This window comes from Habropoda laboriosa, unplaced genomic scaffold, assembly GCF_001263275.1.
Source record: "Habropoda laboriosa isolate 0110345459 unplaced genomic scaffold, ASM126327v1 scaffold90, whole genome shotgun sequence".
In the NCBI taxonomy this organism is placed as follows: domain Eukaryota; kingdom Metazoa; phylum Arthropoda; class Insecta; order Hymenoptera; family Apidae; genus Habropoda; species Habropoda laboriosa.
In genome coordinates this window covers 484,958-499,621 of record NW_017100218.1, presented here as the reverse complement: position 1 = coordinate 499,621, position 14,664 = coordinate 484,958, and the positions used below count along the sequence as shown (strand labels likewise).

General features: G+C 45.7%; 2 protein-coding genes across 2 annotated transcripts in view; one reads left to right on the top strand and one right to left on the bottom strand.

Moving 5' to 3' along the window:
- The first annotated feature begins 6,675 nt into the window (after positions 1 to 6,675).
- On the top strand, positions 6,676 to 7,790 carry LOC108570864 (ankyrin repeat domain-containing protein 16-like). The gene is made up of 3 exons (XM_017932793.1): positions 6,676 to 6,982; positions 7,057 to 7,320; positions 7,429 to 7,790. The coding sequence occupies exons 1-3, from the start codon at positions 6,676 to 6,678 to the stop codon at positions 7,788 to 7,790; spliced, it is 933 nt and encodes a 310-aa protein (XP_017788282.1).
- A 5,888-nt stretch (positions 7,791 to 13,678) lies between these two features.
- The window catches only part of LOC108570887 (latrophilin Cirl-like), a 278,113-nt gene continuing 277,127 nt past the window's right edge, over positions 13,679 to 14,664 (bottom strand). The window contains exon 16 of the mRNA XM_017932817.1: positions 13,679 to 14,618. Coding sequence (XP_017788306.1) covers positions 13,809 to 14,618 — 810 coding nt within the window. The 3' untranslated portion in view covers positions 13,679 to 13,808. The remainder of the gene's footprint in view (positions 14,619 to 14,664) is intronic.

The following is a 14,664-nucleotide window of genomic DNA, read 5'->3' as shown; positions in this document are numbered from 1 at the left end:
CCGATCGTTCTCTCGTCCAGTCTGCTTCGTGGCACCTGTGACTCACTATCGTAACACGCGCCTACCTAGGCGGCAGGTATGTATATACGGTTGCGCGGTGAAAATGAGGAAAACGCCGGGAATTCCCCTTTTTTTACTAGTATTTCTACCACTGTTGGGAACGAGAGTGGTCGCGTGCTCGACGGTGAGCGCCGGTGGCCGACTGCAACAACTGCAGACGCTAGGACGGATGATGGTCGCCGGTCGGCGTCGTTGTCGTTGTCGGGCCGTCGTATATGCGCCTCCGACTTGGGAACGCGCAAGTGGGGGTCCAATGTTACCAGGGTACGCAACGAAGCCAGGGGCCCCTACCAGAGGCCGCCTCACCAAGCCGTGTGCTCAGGCTCGTCACCCGTAACTCCACCTTCCACCTCCCACCTGACTCACAGCCGCGCTCATGGGGAAACGCTCGGAGCTCGCCGCGATCAGGTGTATCCGGGGAATTGTTTCGACGCACCCTTTCGCCGCCCGCTCCTGACTCCCGCCAACGGACCGTCCTCGCGGCCTGGAATGTTGCAGCGTCTGCCGTCGAGCAGGGTTTTCTGCTTCTTCTGGCCTCCGGAGTACGTGATTCTTGACTCCTCTCGCCGGAGATTCAGACGGAGTAGGGAGCCGGAACGTGGGATATATTGGGGATCTAGGGATTCCTATTTGGTATTACAGGATTAGTCCTGTGTGAAATCAATCGATCGTTCAAGGTCACCGAACAGTAAGAGGTTCCATTTCACCTCGCTTGGAGTCACGGAAGTAGATTTAAGCATCTTGTGGTACGAATGTAATTAATGGAACATCGATTAAAGAGGTTTAGATGGATCTATATATTGGATTACGGGAGTTATTGGTTCTTAAATAATTAATAATCCTTATTTTAAACTATAAACTTTTATTAGACACAAGGAAGGTTCGCTTTTCTACTTGATGGTAAGAGAATGCTCCTACGCAACGCCCTAATATTGTCTACGACCCCGCTTGGAACCGAAGGGCCTTTTGTCACGTATCATAAACATTTAGATCTTTACTAAACAGAGGTGGTAGGGCTAAACAGACTTCTCCGAACGTATACAAAAGTAATATATACTTCCTAGCAAGGCCTTAGATTAATTTTTGTTAGATCTAACTGACTGATAAATCTAACACTATAGGCTACTAGGAATTGAGTTCGATTTCGTATCGCAGGATTAGTCTAACGAAGTGTACATGCATTTCGGGTCTAGCTATAGCCTGTGTAAAATCAATCGATCGCTCAAGGTCGCCGAATAGTAAGACACTCGTAGTCACGGAAGTAGCTTTGAATAGCCAATTAATTTTCGACAGGCTGTAAATCCAATTCCATACGGAAACTCGATCTTCGAGCGTGGAATCTCTTGGAACACATGCACACGTAGAGTGGAATTAATTCTGTTTCTCGAACTTAGACCGGTAATTACGCTATCGTGACTCTATAGGTTGCTAGAGCAAGAGAGAGAGAGAGAGAGACCGATTGTTAGTGGTAACTTCGATTTAACGTCGGTGGAAGTTAAGTTCCCCGGGACTGTTCTACTGGGTCGAGCAATTAACCGTCTTCGGAACTGGCACGGAATTTCGTTAGCCGACGAAAGACGTTTACGAATGGCCGCGATAACGTCGCATCGGTTCGAATGTTTGCAAAGTGATACGCGATGGTACCGGAACCCGCCAAACGAATAGTCCGCATAATTACACGCGGTTCGCCTCTATCGTCCCCTCCCACGATCGATATTTTCATCGTGGATTGTCGGCGTCATTGGAGAGGACGCGACGCCGACGCCGACGGTTCAATCGCGATGATTCGCGCGACACGAAGCGCACGTTCGCGACTCGTCGAAGCCAATCGATACGTACGGCACACATTTTCCGCGGCGTGCAATCCGACCATGACCTCGAAACAATTGTTCCATTCTTTCGATTAGATCTACCACCAATAGGGGACTCGATGGGTTGTTTCAAAACAGCGGAAAGAAGGTGACTAACCGAGACCCTAATGCGGAGGTTACCACTGACCTAATCGCTTTGCCGATTGTTGCAACCAAGTTAAACGGGGTGATGACACTTTTTTTCTCCTTTTCACCTCACCTTGTGGGAATTTACGTCGTTGGCAACTGTATCGTTATTTTATTTAACGCACAGCCGATGTTATCTGCGACTGTGAGAGACAAGTCAGCGGTAAAAATACACCTGGCGGAGGAAGAAAGAGGAGAACAAAATTAAGAAGGCGGTCAATCGGAAACCGGTATGACGCGTTCCTCGATCTAGCTCGTTAGATTCACGTCTTATGAATGAAAGGACCTTATCTCCTCCATCTGACACTCTCTCTCTTTTCCTCACGAGCGGGGATATTTCGGGATCGAGCGTGAGTAATCGGTCGATGATTAATTCTGTCGTTCCCATTGACCAACATCGCGTAGCCTGTTGGAGGAATTATCGACCACCCGAATTTTATCGTTCACGCGTTTCGATATTCTTCCAACGGATCTCTCTTTCTCTCTCGAAGTTTTCGATACGCGCTCGTTTACGTCAGTCTCGTCTCATCGCCGACGATGAGAAAGCTGCTGCACCTGTAAGCAGCTATAATCACGATATTTGCACACTCGATGACCTTGTAGGTATCCGTATCGCTCCGCGGAGCCTTGAACTTGCACGCTGGAGAATCTCGTACGAACTTGTCGGAGGACCGAGACGACGATCTACTTGCTACGTGTCTCGGTGAGAGGTGCGTACTTCTGCTTGCTTCTACATTTTCGTCGATCGTCCTCCTCTACGTGTCTTACGTAATTCCTCTACCCCCGTACAATTCCCCCATTAATAATTCCCCTAATTCCCCTGAAAAGTAACGAAAACGGTTTCACTCGAGAAGATCGTAACGTTATCGTTGCTAATTATCGATCATGAGAATTCCCCGCGGTGAAATCACGGAACGAAAAAGGAGATCTACGACGGTGGGATAGGAGCGATTTTACAACGTTCAACATCCACCAACACCGCCCCCTTTTTTACCGTCCGCTATTAACATAGCTCTGGATCGCGAAATTACACGCGGAGTCCAACCTTCCAGCAAGGTTAAGCGCAAAATCGTCTGACGGGCGGCGGGATTTTTCTACTTGCCCGTTGCCCGCCGCCGATTATCCTCCGTAATGGCGCTTCTGCGAAGTAACAATTGCCAAGACCGCCACGCTGATCACGCTTATCGTTGCTTAATTCCTATGGAATCGCGCGCGGTTACGCAACCGACCGCCGCCTACTCATCGACTGTTCCTTCCTTTTCTTCTTCTTCGTTTTTTTTTCTCCTTCTTGGTTCCGTAAGGACGCGCCGCGCTTGACCGAGACGCTGTTCGAAAGGTCAATGCCGAGACGATCGATCCTCGATCGATTTCCGATCGCGGCGTGAAATTGACGGGGGAAGAGGAAATTCGATAACGAGCCAACAGCCGCCGCGAGTCAGACATCCTGTTACGCGCGCGACAGTTTCAACATCCTGATTCGAATCTTCGTTCCCACCTGTGCACGGTGTGGCTTACAGGAAATGCAAAGAGGCGGGGAAATCTTCGATAATAGATCGCAGGGAACGAGTGGAGTTGTGGAATATTTCTGTTTTGCGCGATTGATAAGTTTTCCTTTTTCTTTCAGGGACTTTCTGTTTCTCGTCGCGAAGCGAAAATTAGGGCGAAGAAGAAAATTTGAACTGAAATGTTTCGTTTAGGAATTAAAACAAAAAAAGCACACAAGGTTGCCTCTTTTAGGATTGATACACTTTGATCGGATTGACATGCAATTTATTCTACTTTAAAATTACGTATTGTTAGTGTAACTCACTCTGGTATTATACAAATTAATCTAAATTACGCCCAATTAGAAAGTCGCACAAATATCTCTCCACTTAGCAAAACCTGTAAGCATTCGCAGTGGCGAAAAATATATTTTTAACAGAAAGCATAAACTTTAACGAGAAATATCGCATTAATCCTTGCCGAGGTTTAACAGTAATCTCCATTGAGGAATATTTAACGGAGCAAGGTAATTTCGAGAAAGATCCTTGCTCAGACGCGCGCACCTCTCAAGGATCTATTTTTATCCTTCGAAAACACGCTGGATTTCTTCTCTCCCGTGGCGAACTATTCGCGATAATCAACGCGGCAACCTCGAGCGAGGTGTTATTTTCGAATAGGAAGCGGTGCCGTTTCCGTGTGCGCACGCGAGAGAAGAAAACGCGAGGAAATCGCAGAAGCGGCCGAGCTACGTGAAGAAACCCCGCCGTCGTCTTCTGCGCGTGTGTGCGAGATATATACTCGCCGGAGTGTACAGCGGCCGCACGACGTTTCATTTATTCCTGTTTTCTGACTGGCGCCAGCTGATCGTCGTCATATGGGATCCGCGCAATTAAAGATTCAATTTCGCATGAAATTATAGTTATCCAGTCTGGTGGAAAATGACGTGTTATTACAGGCCTTGTTCCCTTCCTCCCGTAACGTTGATGACTTCTTTCGATCCGCGCGGAGGGTTTGTCGCGGGGGGGGGGGCGGGGGGAAGAGGGAGGAAAGAAAAGAAGTATCTCTAAAAGTATTTCATACCAGAGGCGAGCCGCTGCTACATCTCCGAGCGGAAGGTAATAAGCGTTCTTTTGATCCTTTAGGGCGGTACGCGCGAAGCGTTAATTCTCTTGGAACGCGAACCTGCTAATGGTCAGACCAAAAATAGCTGCCTTACCTTGCTCCTCCTCCTCTGTTTACCGCTAATTCTCCTCGGAATGGAAATTCTTTATCGTTATCGATCCCGCCGATCGATAGACGGAAGATCCGTACGTAACGTTTCAACTGTGAATCTTCACCGAAACGAAGTGGTTGGTTGGAAAACAAGAGGAGGACAACAACGACGACGATAGGAACGTCAATCTTGTTGCATTGCATAAATTATCTTCGCACCGCGATTGAATGCAACGGCGGGTTGAAAGGAGGAGATTCGTCGTATGCAAATTGACGATCGATTGTCGAGACCAGCGGGGTGAATTATACCCATGCTGGTCGATGTTACGGCTGACAAAGGCGCACGGCTGGTACCGCCGTCATCGCAGTGCTTTACGAGCAAACGTAATAATCAAACGATACAGAATGTTGCTTGCGAGTAACTATTCAACTACGGACTCCCCTCTCTGTGTCTGTGTACACCGTTCGAAAGTATTCGATCGATTCTATTCTATGCAACCAGCTACGTACACGTACCGTGGTTATCGATCTTCGAACGATTAGAATCGAGGCAAAACTTATCCGTCGATCTGTTCTTTCAACTGTGATTTCAACGTTCGAATGTTAGATTAAAGAGTAATAGAAACGCGTGCAGTTAATAAGGAACTGCATTCGCGTGGAGGAATTCTTTTCCGCGATCACTTCCATAGATATTACAATGCACAATAAACAGCGATCAATTAGGATAATTCGTAGTACAGGTTGGCCGCAAGGCCATCGCCGATAGGCTGTGAAACACCGGCGAGACAGGTAGAGATAAATAACGAGAAAGAACGAAGGCGTCTTCAGTCCGGCAATTATATCGAAGCGAAAGGTGGATGGTTTTGATCGAACCTTGAACGTTCGCGCGAACCGATTTTCTCGCGATGCACGATGCTCGTCGCGTACTCGTGCCCACTCGGTTGCACAACTAGCCCGGAAACGCTTTATCGGTGGTTAATTGTTCGCCGTTGTTATCTCGACACGAGACAACGGTTATGGAAATTCCGCGGAAAAAACGAGATTGCCTTTCTAAGTAAATCACGATCACTCCGGTTTCGTGCCAGTCAGCTTCTGTTGCTCGGATCATTCTTTTTCTTTATCGCGTCGTTAAATTTTTAACGAACCTCCAACCGGATAATCGTTCTCGCATCGATCACAACGTGTAAAACTTGTCCGATTAGTCATTTAACGCGCGTACCTCGCGATTGCGCATCATTGTTTGCTTGTTTATTTCTTTGCCGAGTTAAAAGGAGTTTATTTTTCTCGCGTAAGCTCGCCGAGCGCGCACATGCTCCATGTGATTCAATTATGACGCTGTAATTGCGAGATCCTTATGAGTCACCGCGGGGATAGGTTTCGCACGATTAATTTTACTTTCAAAACGGTTCTATGCTTGGTTGACCTGCTGTTGCTAAGTTGTGCGCTATTAACAACAATTTTCGTGTTACCCGAATTTATTGAAATGAAAAGGTTCGTTGATTTTGCTCGATAATCGAACTAAAATGCAATTTGTTTTTCAAAAACGAATAGACAGAAGAATAGATGTGTAAAAGTGTCTTAATTGTTGTAGAAATAATATCAATTTAACGCGTCTTTTAATTTATTCAAAATTCAATTACAGAGGGTTGTTTGAAATAAACATTTTTCGAATATACGATCGATTCCCGCCATCGAATGTTTGCTCTTACCCATCATAGATAGCGCTACTTCAAGCCCGCATAGTTTAGTGATTCACTGCGAGACGGCAGCATCTGTCACTTCGTCTATTTCCAGGAAGTGTATTCAAATGTTTAGTTTCCCAAGTACTCTTTATCAATCATTTCCATCTATGTAAATAAAAAGCATTTGATTATTTCTATCTGAACGTGTATTCAGTCTCTGTCTCGTTAAATACACGAATATGACGGATTCTAACCTATCGCGGGACTTCCTGCACGCATGTCAAAGTGGCGATTTATCAAGAGTGGAAACCCTCGTATCGAAACACAACGTTCAAGATTGGACCCTCTTCCGGCATTCGACTTCCGGTGACACCGCGTTGCACGTTGCAGCGCGCGAGGGTCATTTGAATATCGTTCGATATTTATGCGAGGCTTTCGAGAAACCAGATTTCAGAGTGGACGTGGCCAATAAAGATATGAAAAGACCACTGCACGAGGCGGCGCAATTTGCGCGTAGCGACGTTGTCAAATATTTAATCAAAAATGGTACTTCTTCTGTGTATAAAAATCCCTTTCTTACAAAAATAATTCGTTGGTTAAAAAATTCCCTACGTTTACAGGTGCAACCGTAGATTGTTTGAAGCGCGCTGATTGGACGCCGCTCATGTTGGCCTGCACGAAAACCGGGAGTGAGGCGTACGAATGCGTCGCAGCGCTTTTGGAGGCAAACGCGAATCTGTTTCTGCGAAATAAAGACGGATGGACACCGTTGCACATGATTTGCCGTTCTGGAGATAGAAATACTTTTGATTTATTGGTGAATCAGTCTGTTCAATGTATCGAAGATCGAAGTAACAATGGCCGCAGTGCTATGCATATTGCCGGTAATAATTTTAACATTAAATTTTTTATCTTATTAATTATATTTTAGTGCTGTGTAAATTAAACGTACTTGCGTTTCGTGTTACTCAATTTATTGTTTAATTTTCTAGCGTTTCATGGTCACGAGCATTTAATCGATCGATTAGTGGCGCTAAATTCAAATTTCTTGGGCGCGCGAGATTCCTCTGGATCCACTCCTCTTCACGAAGCGATCAAAGCAGGTCACTTATGCGCCGCGAAGGAAATTATAAGATTGGGAGCTGACGTAAGGGCGACAGACAACGTTGGTCAGACTATCTTACACGTGGCTGCTTTGACTGGAAACGTAGAAGCTGTGAAATACATTTTAGAGGATAATTTAATCGACGTGCACGCAGAAGCGTTGTTTCACCTGACACCTTTAGTTGCGGCTCGAAGAAGCAACCGAAAAGATACGATCGAATGTTTGATCGAACACGGTGCTGTGAAATAAATACTCTTTTATTAAGTAGATCGTCGAATGTTTGAGTCGAGCGTTAAAATGATATAATCAGCAGATCTTCTAAAAGAAAGATGAGACACTTTTTATTCAGAGATTGGTACACATTTATTTATCCTTTTTTCCTGTATCAGACAGTCTTAAAGAAGCATACAAAAATGAAGAAACGGAGGCTCTTAGTAGATCGGAGATACCTAGATTTTACATTCTTCTTGTTCGTTTGTGTTCTTCTTCTTCTTCTTCTTCCTCTTCTTCTGCTTGTTCTTCGGTCTTCCTCTTCCTTTACATTTTGTTAGCGTGCGCAGGCTGGCGATGAATCACGGGAAACTTACGCGCGTAAATTACGTACTAAAATCGTGTCCGCGTTTCGATTACCTTTTCTCCCATTTTTCGTCTTTATACCTTTTTTTCGCTTTCTTTTCTAAATATCACTTACAAAGGGAGAACATAAATGGTGTAAAGATCACAGAATTGTCGCGAATTCTACGTGAACAATGAGTCGCGCGCCGGTTTTCTTCGAAATTCTGCAAAAATTCGACCGCTGGGTGTGTGGAACAGGTTTTAGAAAAAAGCCGATTCGAAAAATATTCCGACATTCTCGTGGGACGTTTCTCGGGTTCGTGGGTGAAGGGTTTCGGTGTGAGGATTTTTCTTCAGATGGGGGCGTGTTTTGTTCGGTGCACAATGATCCGTGACGCAATGCGTTCCTACTAACTCGCGCGCGGATTCATTCTCTGCGATCGCTCTTTTTTTTTCTTTTGTCTCTTTTTTTCTCGAAAAACTTTCTTTCTCTGGCCGTTACTCTGCTCCGATTCGTTTTGTCTTCTTTCTTTTCTTTTTTTTTTATCATTTTCTCTTCGTTTTTCTCGTCTTTCTCTTTTTTTCTTGCTGCACGCGAAACGAAAAAGCTTATTCGCTAAGTATCTCGAGGGACGACACGATCGTGATTCGTTCGGAGACCCGTTTTACATGACGCGCTGCTGCAGGCAGGAGAACAGGGACGAAAAGTAAAGGAGAGACAGCACGCACGATTGAAAAGGAACATCTCGAGATTGGACAGTACGGACAGGTGTGTACTCGATCAGAGAGAAGATCAGCTTCGCGCTTATTTCGTCGCGTGAAAAGAGGAGAAGGGAGGAGAGATATCCCGGGGTCGAAGGTGGGGCTGGGTGGTTTTTTCGGGGCGGTGAGAAGGGAGGGGGGAAGGGAGGAGGGATATTTATATTTATAAAACGGCTAAGGATAAAACATGCACTGTGTATATCTGTCCATCTGATTAACTGTCGCACATTTCCATTCTTAATCTCCTTCCCCTTTCTCTTTCTCCAATCTTTCATTTTTTTTTTCGCCTTCTCTCTTTTGTCTACCTTCGTCGTTTCTTTCTCTTTTCTTTTCTTCTCTGTTTTCTCTTCTTCTTCTTCTTCTTCTTCTTCTTCTTCTTCATTTTGTTCCATTCCCCATAACTTTCCCATTCATCCTGTAACAGTAACCTAACGCACGGGACGAGTGCTCGAGTCCATGTTTTCTTTTTGTTTCTTTTTTCACTCCTTCTCTCGTCGAACCTACATATTTATCGTTCTTTCTTTCTTATTTTTTTCCTGTCATTTGTTTCGTTACCTCTCTTTAGTGGAATCGTTTATAAATATCCAATGATTACTTGGGCTCTCATTTAATATTTTTTTTTTTCCGTCTTTTACTTCCTCGCTTAATTTATTTACACATTAACTAATTACGTTTGGGACTTAAGTTAAACCGCCTCACGCATCCGCCATCACGATAATAGTCACTGTAATATCCACTACTTACTAGTAACTTGTCTTATCTAGTATATTCTTTTCGGTTTTCACATCGATCGTCTCGGTCGCCTCCCTCTCTCTCTCTCTCTCATTCTCTCTTTCATTCATTTACCCCTTTCTCTCAATTCATCATGCACACACGTAACGTTCTCTCTCTCTCTATCTTTTGCTCTCTCTCTCTCCCTCTCGCTTCTCTTACTTTCGCCCTTTTTTTCCATTTACATTACAACGTGTTCAACATGTACAAAGCCCTATTTACATTATGTACACCTCGCTTCGAGAATTTCCCGACGATAACGCTTTCTCTCTCTCTCTCTCTCTCACAATCTCTCAATCTCTCCTCTTTCGCACGCAACAAATCCTTAAAGAGACGTGACAATACCAGTGTGTCCTCTTTATCCTCAGTGTGGCCCGCCGGTTACGCCGTTGTCGATGCAAAGAAACGATAAAAAAAGAAATGACACAAAAAAGAATACGGAAAGATAAGAAAACAGACATAGGAGAATTGCGCAAAGAAATCGTAAATCGATTGCCTATTCACCAGGCACTGTGTGCTCGAAGCTGTCCCCGTCTACTTGGCTCGTACACCATGTCCCCCCCATTTTATCTCCCGCGATTACGATAAGTCGAACGGATGGAATGTGGCTGCGTTTACAATTATATCCGGTAATAGTCGTTTCGTGGGCAAGACCTTTCGCTCGTACAAAATTACGTATAGAACTAAGTTCCGTCGCGTCGTGGACAGCGGAGTCGGAGGACGTTACAAAAATTGCTAATTTTCATCACGAGGAAACATCGTATCACGAAAGTAACATATAGTGACTTGCGCTCCTGTGATTGATCGGAGCGCGCGTCGAACGGTAGAAATTTTCACGAATTGAAAGAACATCAAAAAACGTGGTCGCGTATCGTAACGTTGTCTTTCTGTTAAATGCTCGCGAGCGATGCACCAGAGTTTCATATATCAAGTAGCGCGAGTCTGATTCCTATCGAAACTTCGTTCTGTCGTTATTTTGATCGGCGACGGGAAATTAGCTCGACTCGATACCGCTTGACGCTTGAAACCCTTGTTGCCTTGCTCTCTGATTCACCGAAAATGATATCCCGCGTATGGGTTGCTGCTTATCGTGACGACGAAGGAATGTAAAAGTGGAACGAAAAATGTCTTTTCCAAGAAAGGTGAAAGAATGTGTTAGAAAAAATCGAGGATAAATTACGAACGATTTTTAACGAATGGCGACGACTGATACGCGACGACCGCTACGAGTAAGAAACGAGACGGCAGTATTTTCGTGGCGTTCGAAAATGATATATATATATATATATATTGTATATGTACACGTACCCGACACGTTTACACATTTTCTTCGTTCTACCTTTAACATTGTGGACAGAAACGGTTTCCAGATGCTTGCTCCCCGTCTCAAGCTACGGGATCTCTACGAAGGATAAAGAAACAAACCAAGATAACCTGCGAGCGGGTTCCCTTTTTCACGCCAGATGCCAGAATGAGCAAATTACGTTCCGTACAAGTCGGAGGAAACGTTCGTACGCGTTTAGTAATAGCTACGCTTGTACCCTTAAACGCTGATTATCGCTACGTATAATTCGCCTATAGATTTAATTCGCCTTAACGTACGATTTGCCGGAGAGAAGGATCACGGCCGGCCCGGCTGAGCAGAGAAATAAATTAAAACGAAATAAAAAAAAAAAAAAGAGAAATAATAGGAGATGTAAAAAGGAAACGATGTGAGAAACGTTGCTGCGACCGCGAGAAAGAGTATGTTGAATTCACCGAGTATTGCAGAACCAACTTCGTCGAAAGAACGTTGGTCTAAGTACAATTTGGTAATTTTTTTTTTTAATTCGTCGCGTTTCGCGGACACATTTCGAAAGAGGAAAAAGAAAATCTCGTAGTTAGTTAATCCAACATATTTTTCTCCAGTCGTATCGGTTTAAGACGAACGTCGAGCCAAAATGGCGTCTCGAAAGCCCGAAGTTCGTCCGCCGAATGTACGCTTTCGTTCGTCGACCATGGATCTTTCTTCTTTCTTTTCTTTTGCAAGCATAAAATTTCGCCACCTGACTCGACGACTGGGTTACCGAGCGATCTATAGATCTGATCGATGACAGACTGATCGATATGTCACGAACGGTATTTACGTTCGAATAATAATCGCTCGTGACCCGATCGTCGATCTTCAAACACAACCGCTAATTACACATTAGATAACACCGACGGATGATAAAAAATAAATAGCGCGCGGGTTCCCTTAGTTACACATTAGATTACGCGGTTACGACATATACCTTTTGTTCTTTAAAAAATAGTAAAAAACAGTGACTAAGTTTTTTTCGCTTTTTCCACGTCGCTCGGAAAATCGCTTTTGTATCACTATATATATATGTATATATATACCTTTTTTTTTTATTTATATATATATATAATTTTTTTATTTATAAAAATAACATTCTGGGACTAAAACGTAACGTTCCAAAGCAATGTACAATGTGAGGAGCTGGCTGGGACGACCGATAAAGGTACTCTTCAAAGCCGCGGCCTACGTTTTTCCTTTACAAGGAAAATATCGGAATTTTTACTCGTCGAAATTCGCTGAATGGACGCGCGTTCCTTTCTTCTAACGGAACGCTCCAAGTATTGCAAGTATTCGATTCGCGAAACCGAACTTTTCTTTCGCACGAAAGCAGTTCGACGACTTTTAGAAGTAACTCTACGATGCGACATCACTATAATGTAACGCGATACTGATTAGTCGAAATAAGCGTCGATCGATTAAGTAACTTTAGTTTTTCTCGTACGAGTTTCGTGGGACGAGGTCAGTATCGATCAGCGATCCTCGATATGTCACCGAACGTTCTGTGTGTGTGCGTGTCTCCTCCCTGGCTCGATGAAAATCGAGACCATTGAAAGGAGACACGGGCTTCAGATTCCTTTATCGCGCCGTCGCCGATCCCCAATCGGGGATCCAAATCGAATTCACGTCGATTCCACGGCTCGTTAACGAATTAACGACTTTTACACCGCTCGTGGGGGGAACCTTATCCCGATCCATCTAGATATGTACTTCTGTAATTCACTCTTCATCCTTGAGTCGTTTATCGTTAACGAGCAGGATTCAGCATCGACGATGACCGTCGAGGAAGATCGTTCCTTCGATTTCTCTCAACGCTTACGAGGACGTGCTTCGAGGACGACGAATCGACGTCAAACGAGAGAGGATCGTTCCGAAAGAACGCGAAGGAAATGATCAGCTCGAGTGTTATTACGAGCGTATTACAATTAACGAATCTCTCGTTTGTGTCGTTCGCAATGTAACGTTGTATTCCTCGAAACACCGGGCTCTTGTACAGCGTTCTCCTAGCAGATCTTAGTAACCTAAGAGGACTCGTCACGTTTTATCGTTCTCCGTACGACATCGTATCCGCCACTCTCTCTCTACAAGTGAGCCAATCCCAAACAAAAAAGGAGCCGAGCACACGGCTTCGACGTTACAACGACGACCGATTAACTTCAACAAGAGGTCCCCGCCTGTCTTCTTCGAATTCTCACGCTCTACGTACAATCCTCCGTAACACACACTCGCACGGTTTCATAGAACTGGAGACGACAGACACGTCCTATCGAGCCATGTGGACCACATTTGGGCCACAAGCTGGTGCACGCGATTCCCGAAGAAACAGAAACAAAGGAGAGGTGGGGCCCATCTTCTTCCGATTCGGCCCGGTATGTATATGGCTAAATGAGATACGCGGCGATCGACAATCCTCGCCGATCATCTCCCGTTGCGTCCGCGTTTTGAGCTAGAGTAAACGCGTTGTCCTCGTTCACACACACACACACGCACGCACGCACGCACACACACACATACGCATCTCCTCGTTCATTGAGGCTGAACGTAACCCCGAGACGTATCGTGGCTTTCTTCAGGAACGAACCACCGTCTTTCCGTCGTGTACGAAGAGAGGAGATCCTACGCGACATCTTCGTCCAACGTGTATCCTTTCGGAACACGACTCTCCTCTTTCTTTCTTCTTCTCTCTTAACATCCGTTAAAACAACGCGTTCCCAATTTATACATCGATCACCACGCCGTCACCAAATACGACGGCGTGTCGTCTCGACAGCGAGGAGAGTATCCATCGTCCTCGTGCAGGAAGACGAAGAGGACGACAAGATCCTGCGACCAATGGCGTCCTAACATTCGCTGTAGGAAGGCGGTGGCATCCCACGGCCTGTGTACATGTCCGTCTGCGGCTGCAGATGACAGACGACCGTGTGGCCGTCTAAGACCGCTACTGTTCGCGTGTGATCGTGCTGAGGTTGTATACCGTAGCTGGCCGGAAGTCGTGGCAGATCACCTCGCTCGTACCATGCCTGCTGCTTTCGTAGTTTCTCCCAGCAAGTGTTCAAGGTCCTCTCCACCGCTACCGCTGGACTATACTCAGACGGGTCGCAGTGTATAGCACCGCCTCCTCCACCTCCGCGATCCGTTAACGTTTGCCCGTAATGCACCAGATTCCTATCGGCGGCAGGTGAATACGGTATCAATGGCCTGTGATCGCCGTAACTCCTCGAAGATTGTCTACTCATGTCGCTCTGCCTCCTGCCGTCCTCGTCAGACATGTCCGACACTTGAATCTCGCCTCCGCCACCGACGCCACCGCGTTCGATCTCTTCGTACACTGGTTCGTCCTCGTTGGTCAGATCTCGCGGAATGTGCACGTGTTGACCGTGATGGGCGTGAAGTTGATGATGTCCCGGTCCGTTCGCGCGGCCGTCGATGATCTCCGTGTATTTGTGCTTGTACGGAATCGCCGCTCTTCTACCGCCACCACCGCCGCCGGTAGTTCTGTTGCCGCTGATCTCGTTGTTCTCGTTCATGCCCCTTGCACCACGATTTCGTCCGGAGTGGCCCAGTGTCAGGGTGTTGTGCGTCCTGGGAGAATCTTCTTGCTCGGAGCCGCCATGGCCGGAGTCGCGGGAATACGATTTAAAAGAAATGTTCTGTGAAGAGACAGGCTCGTTTAGTAAATGCGGAGAACTTGAGTGA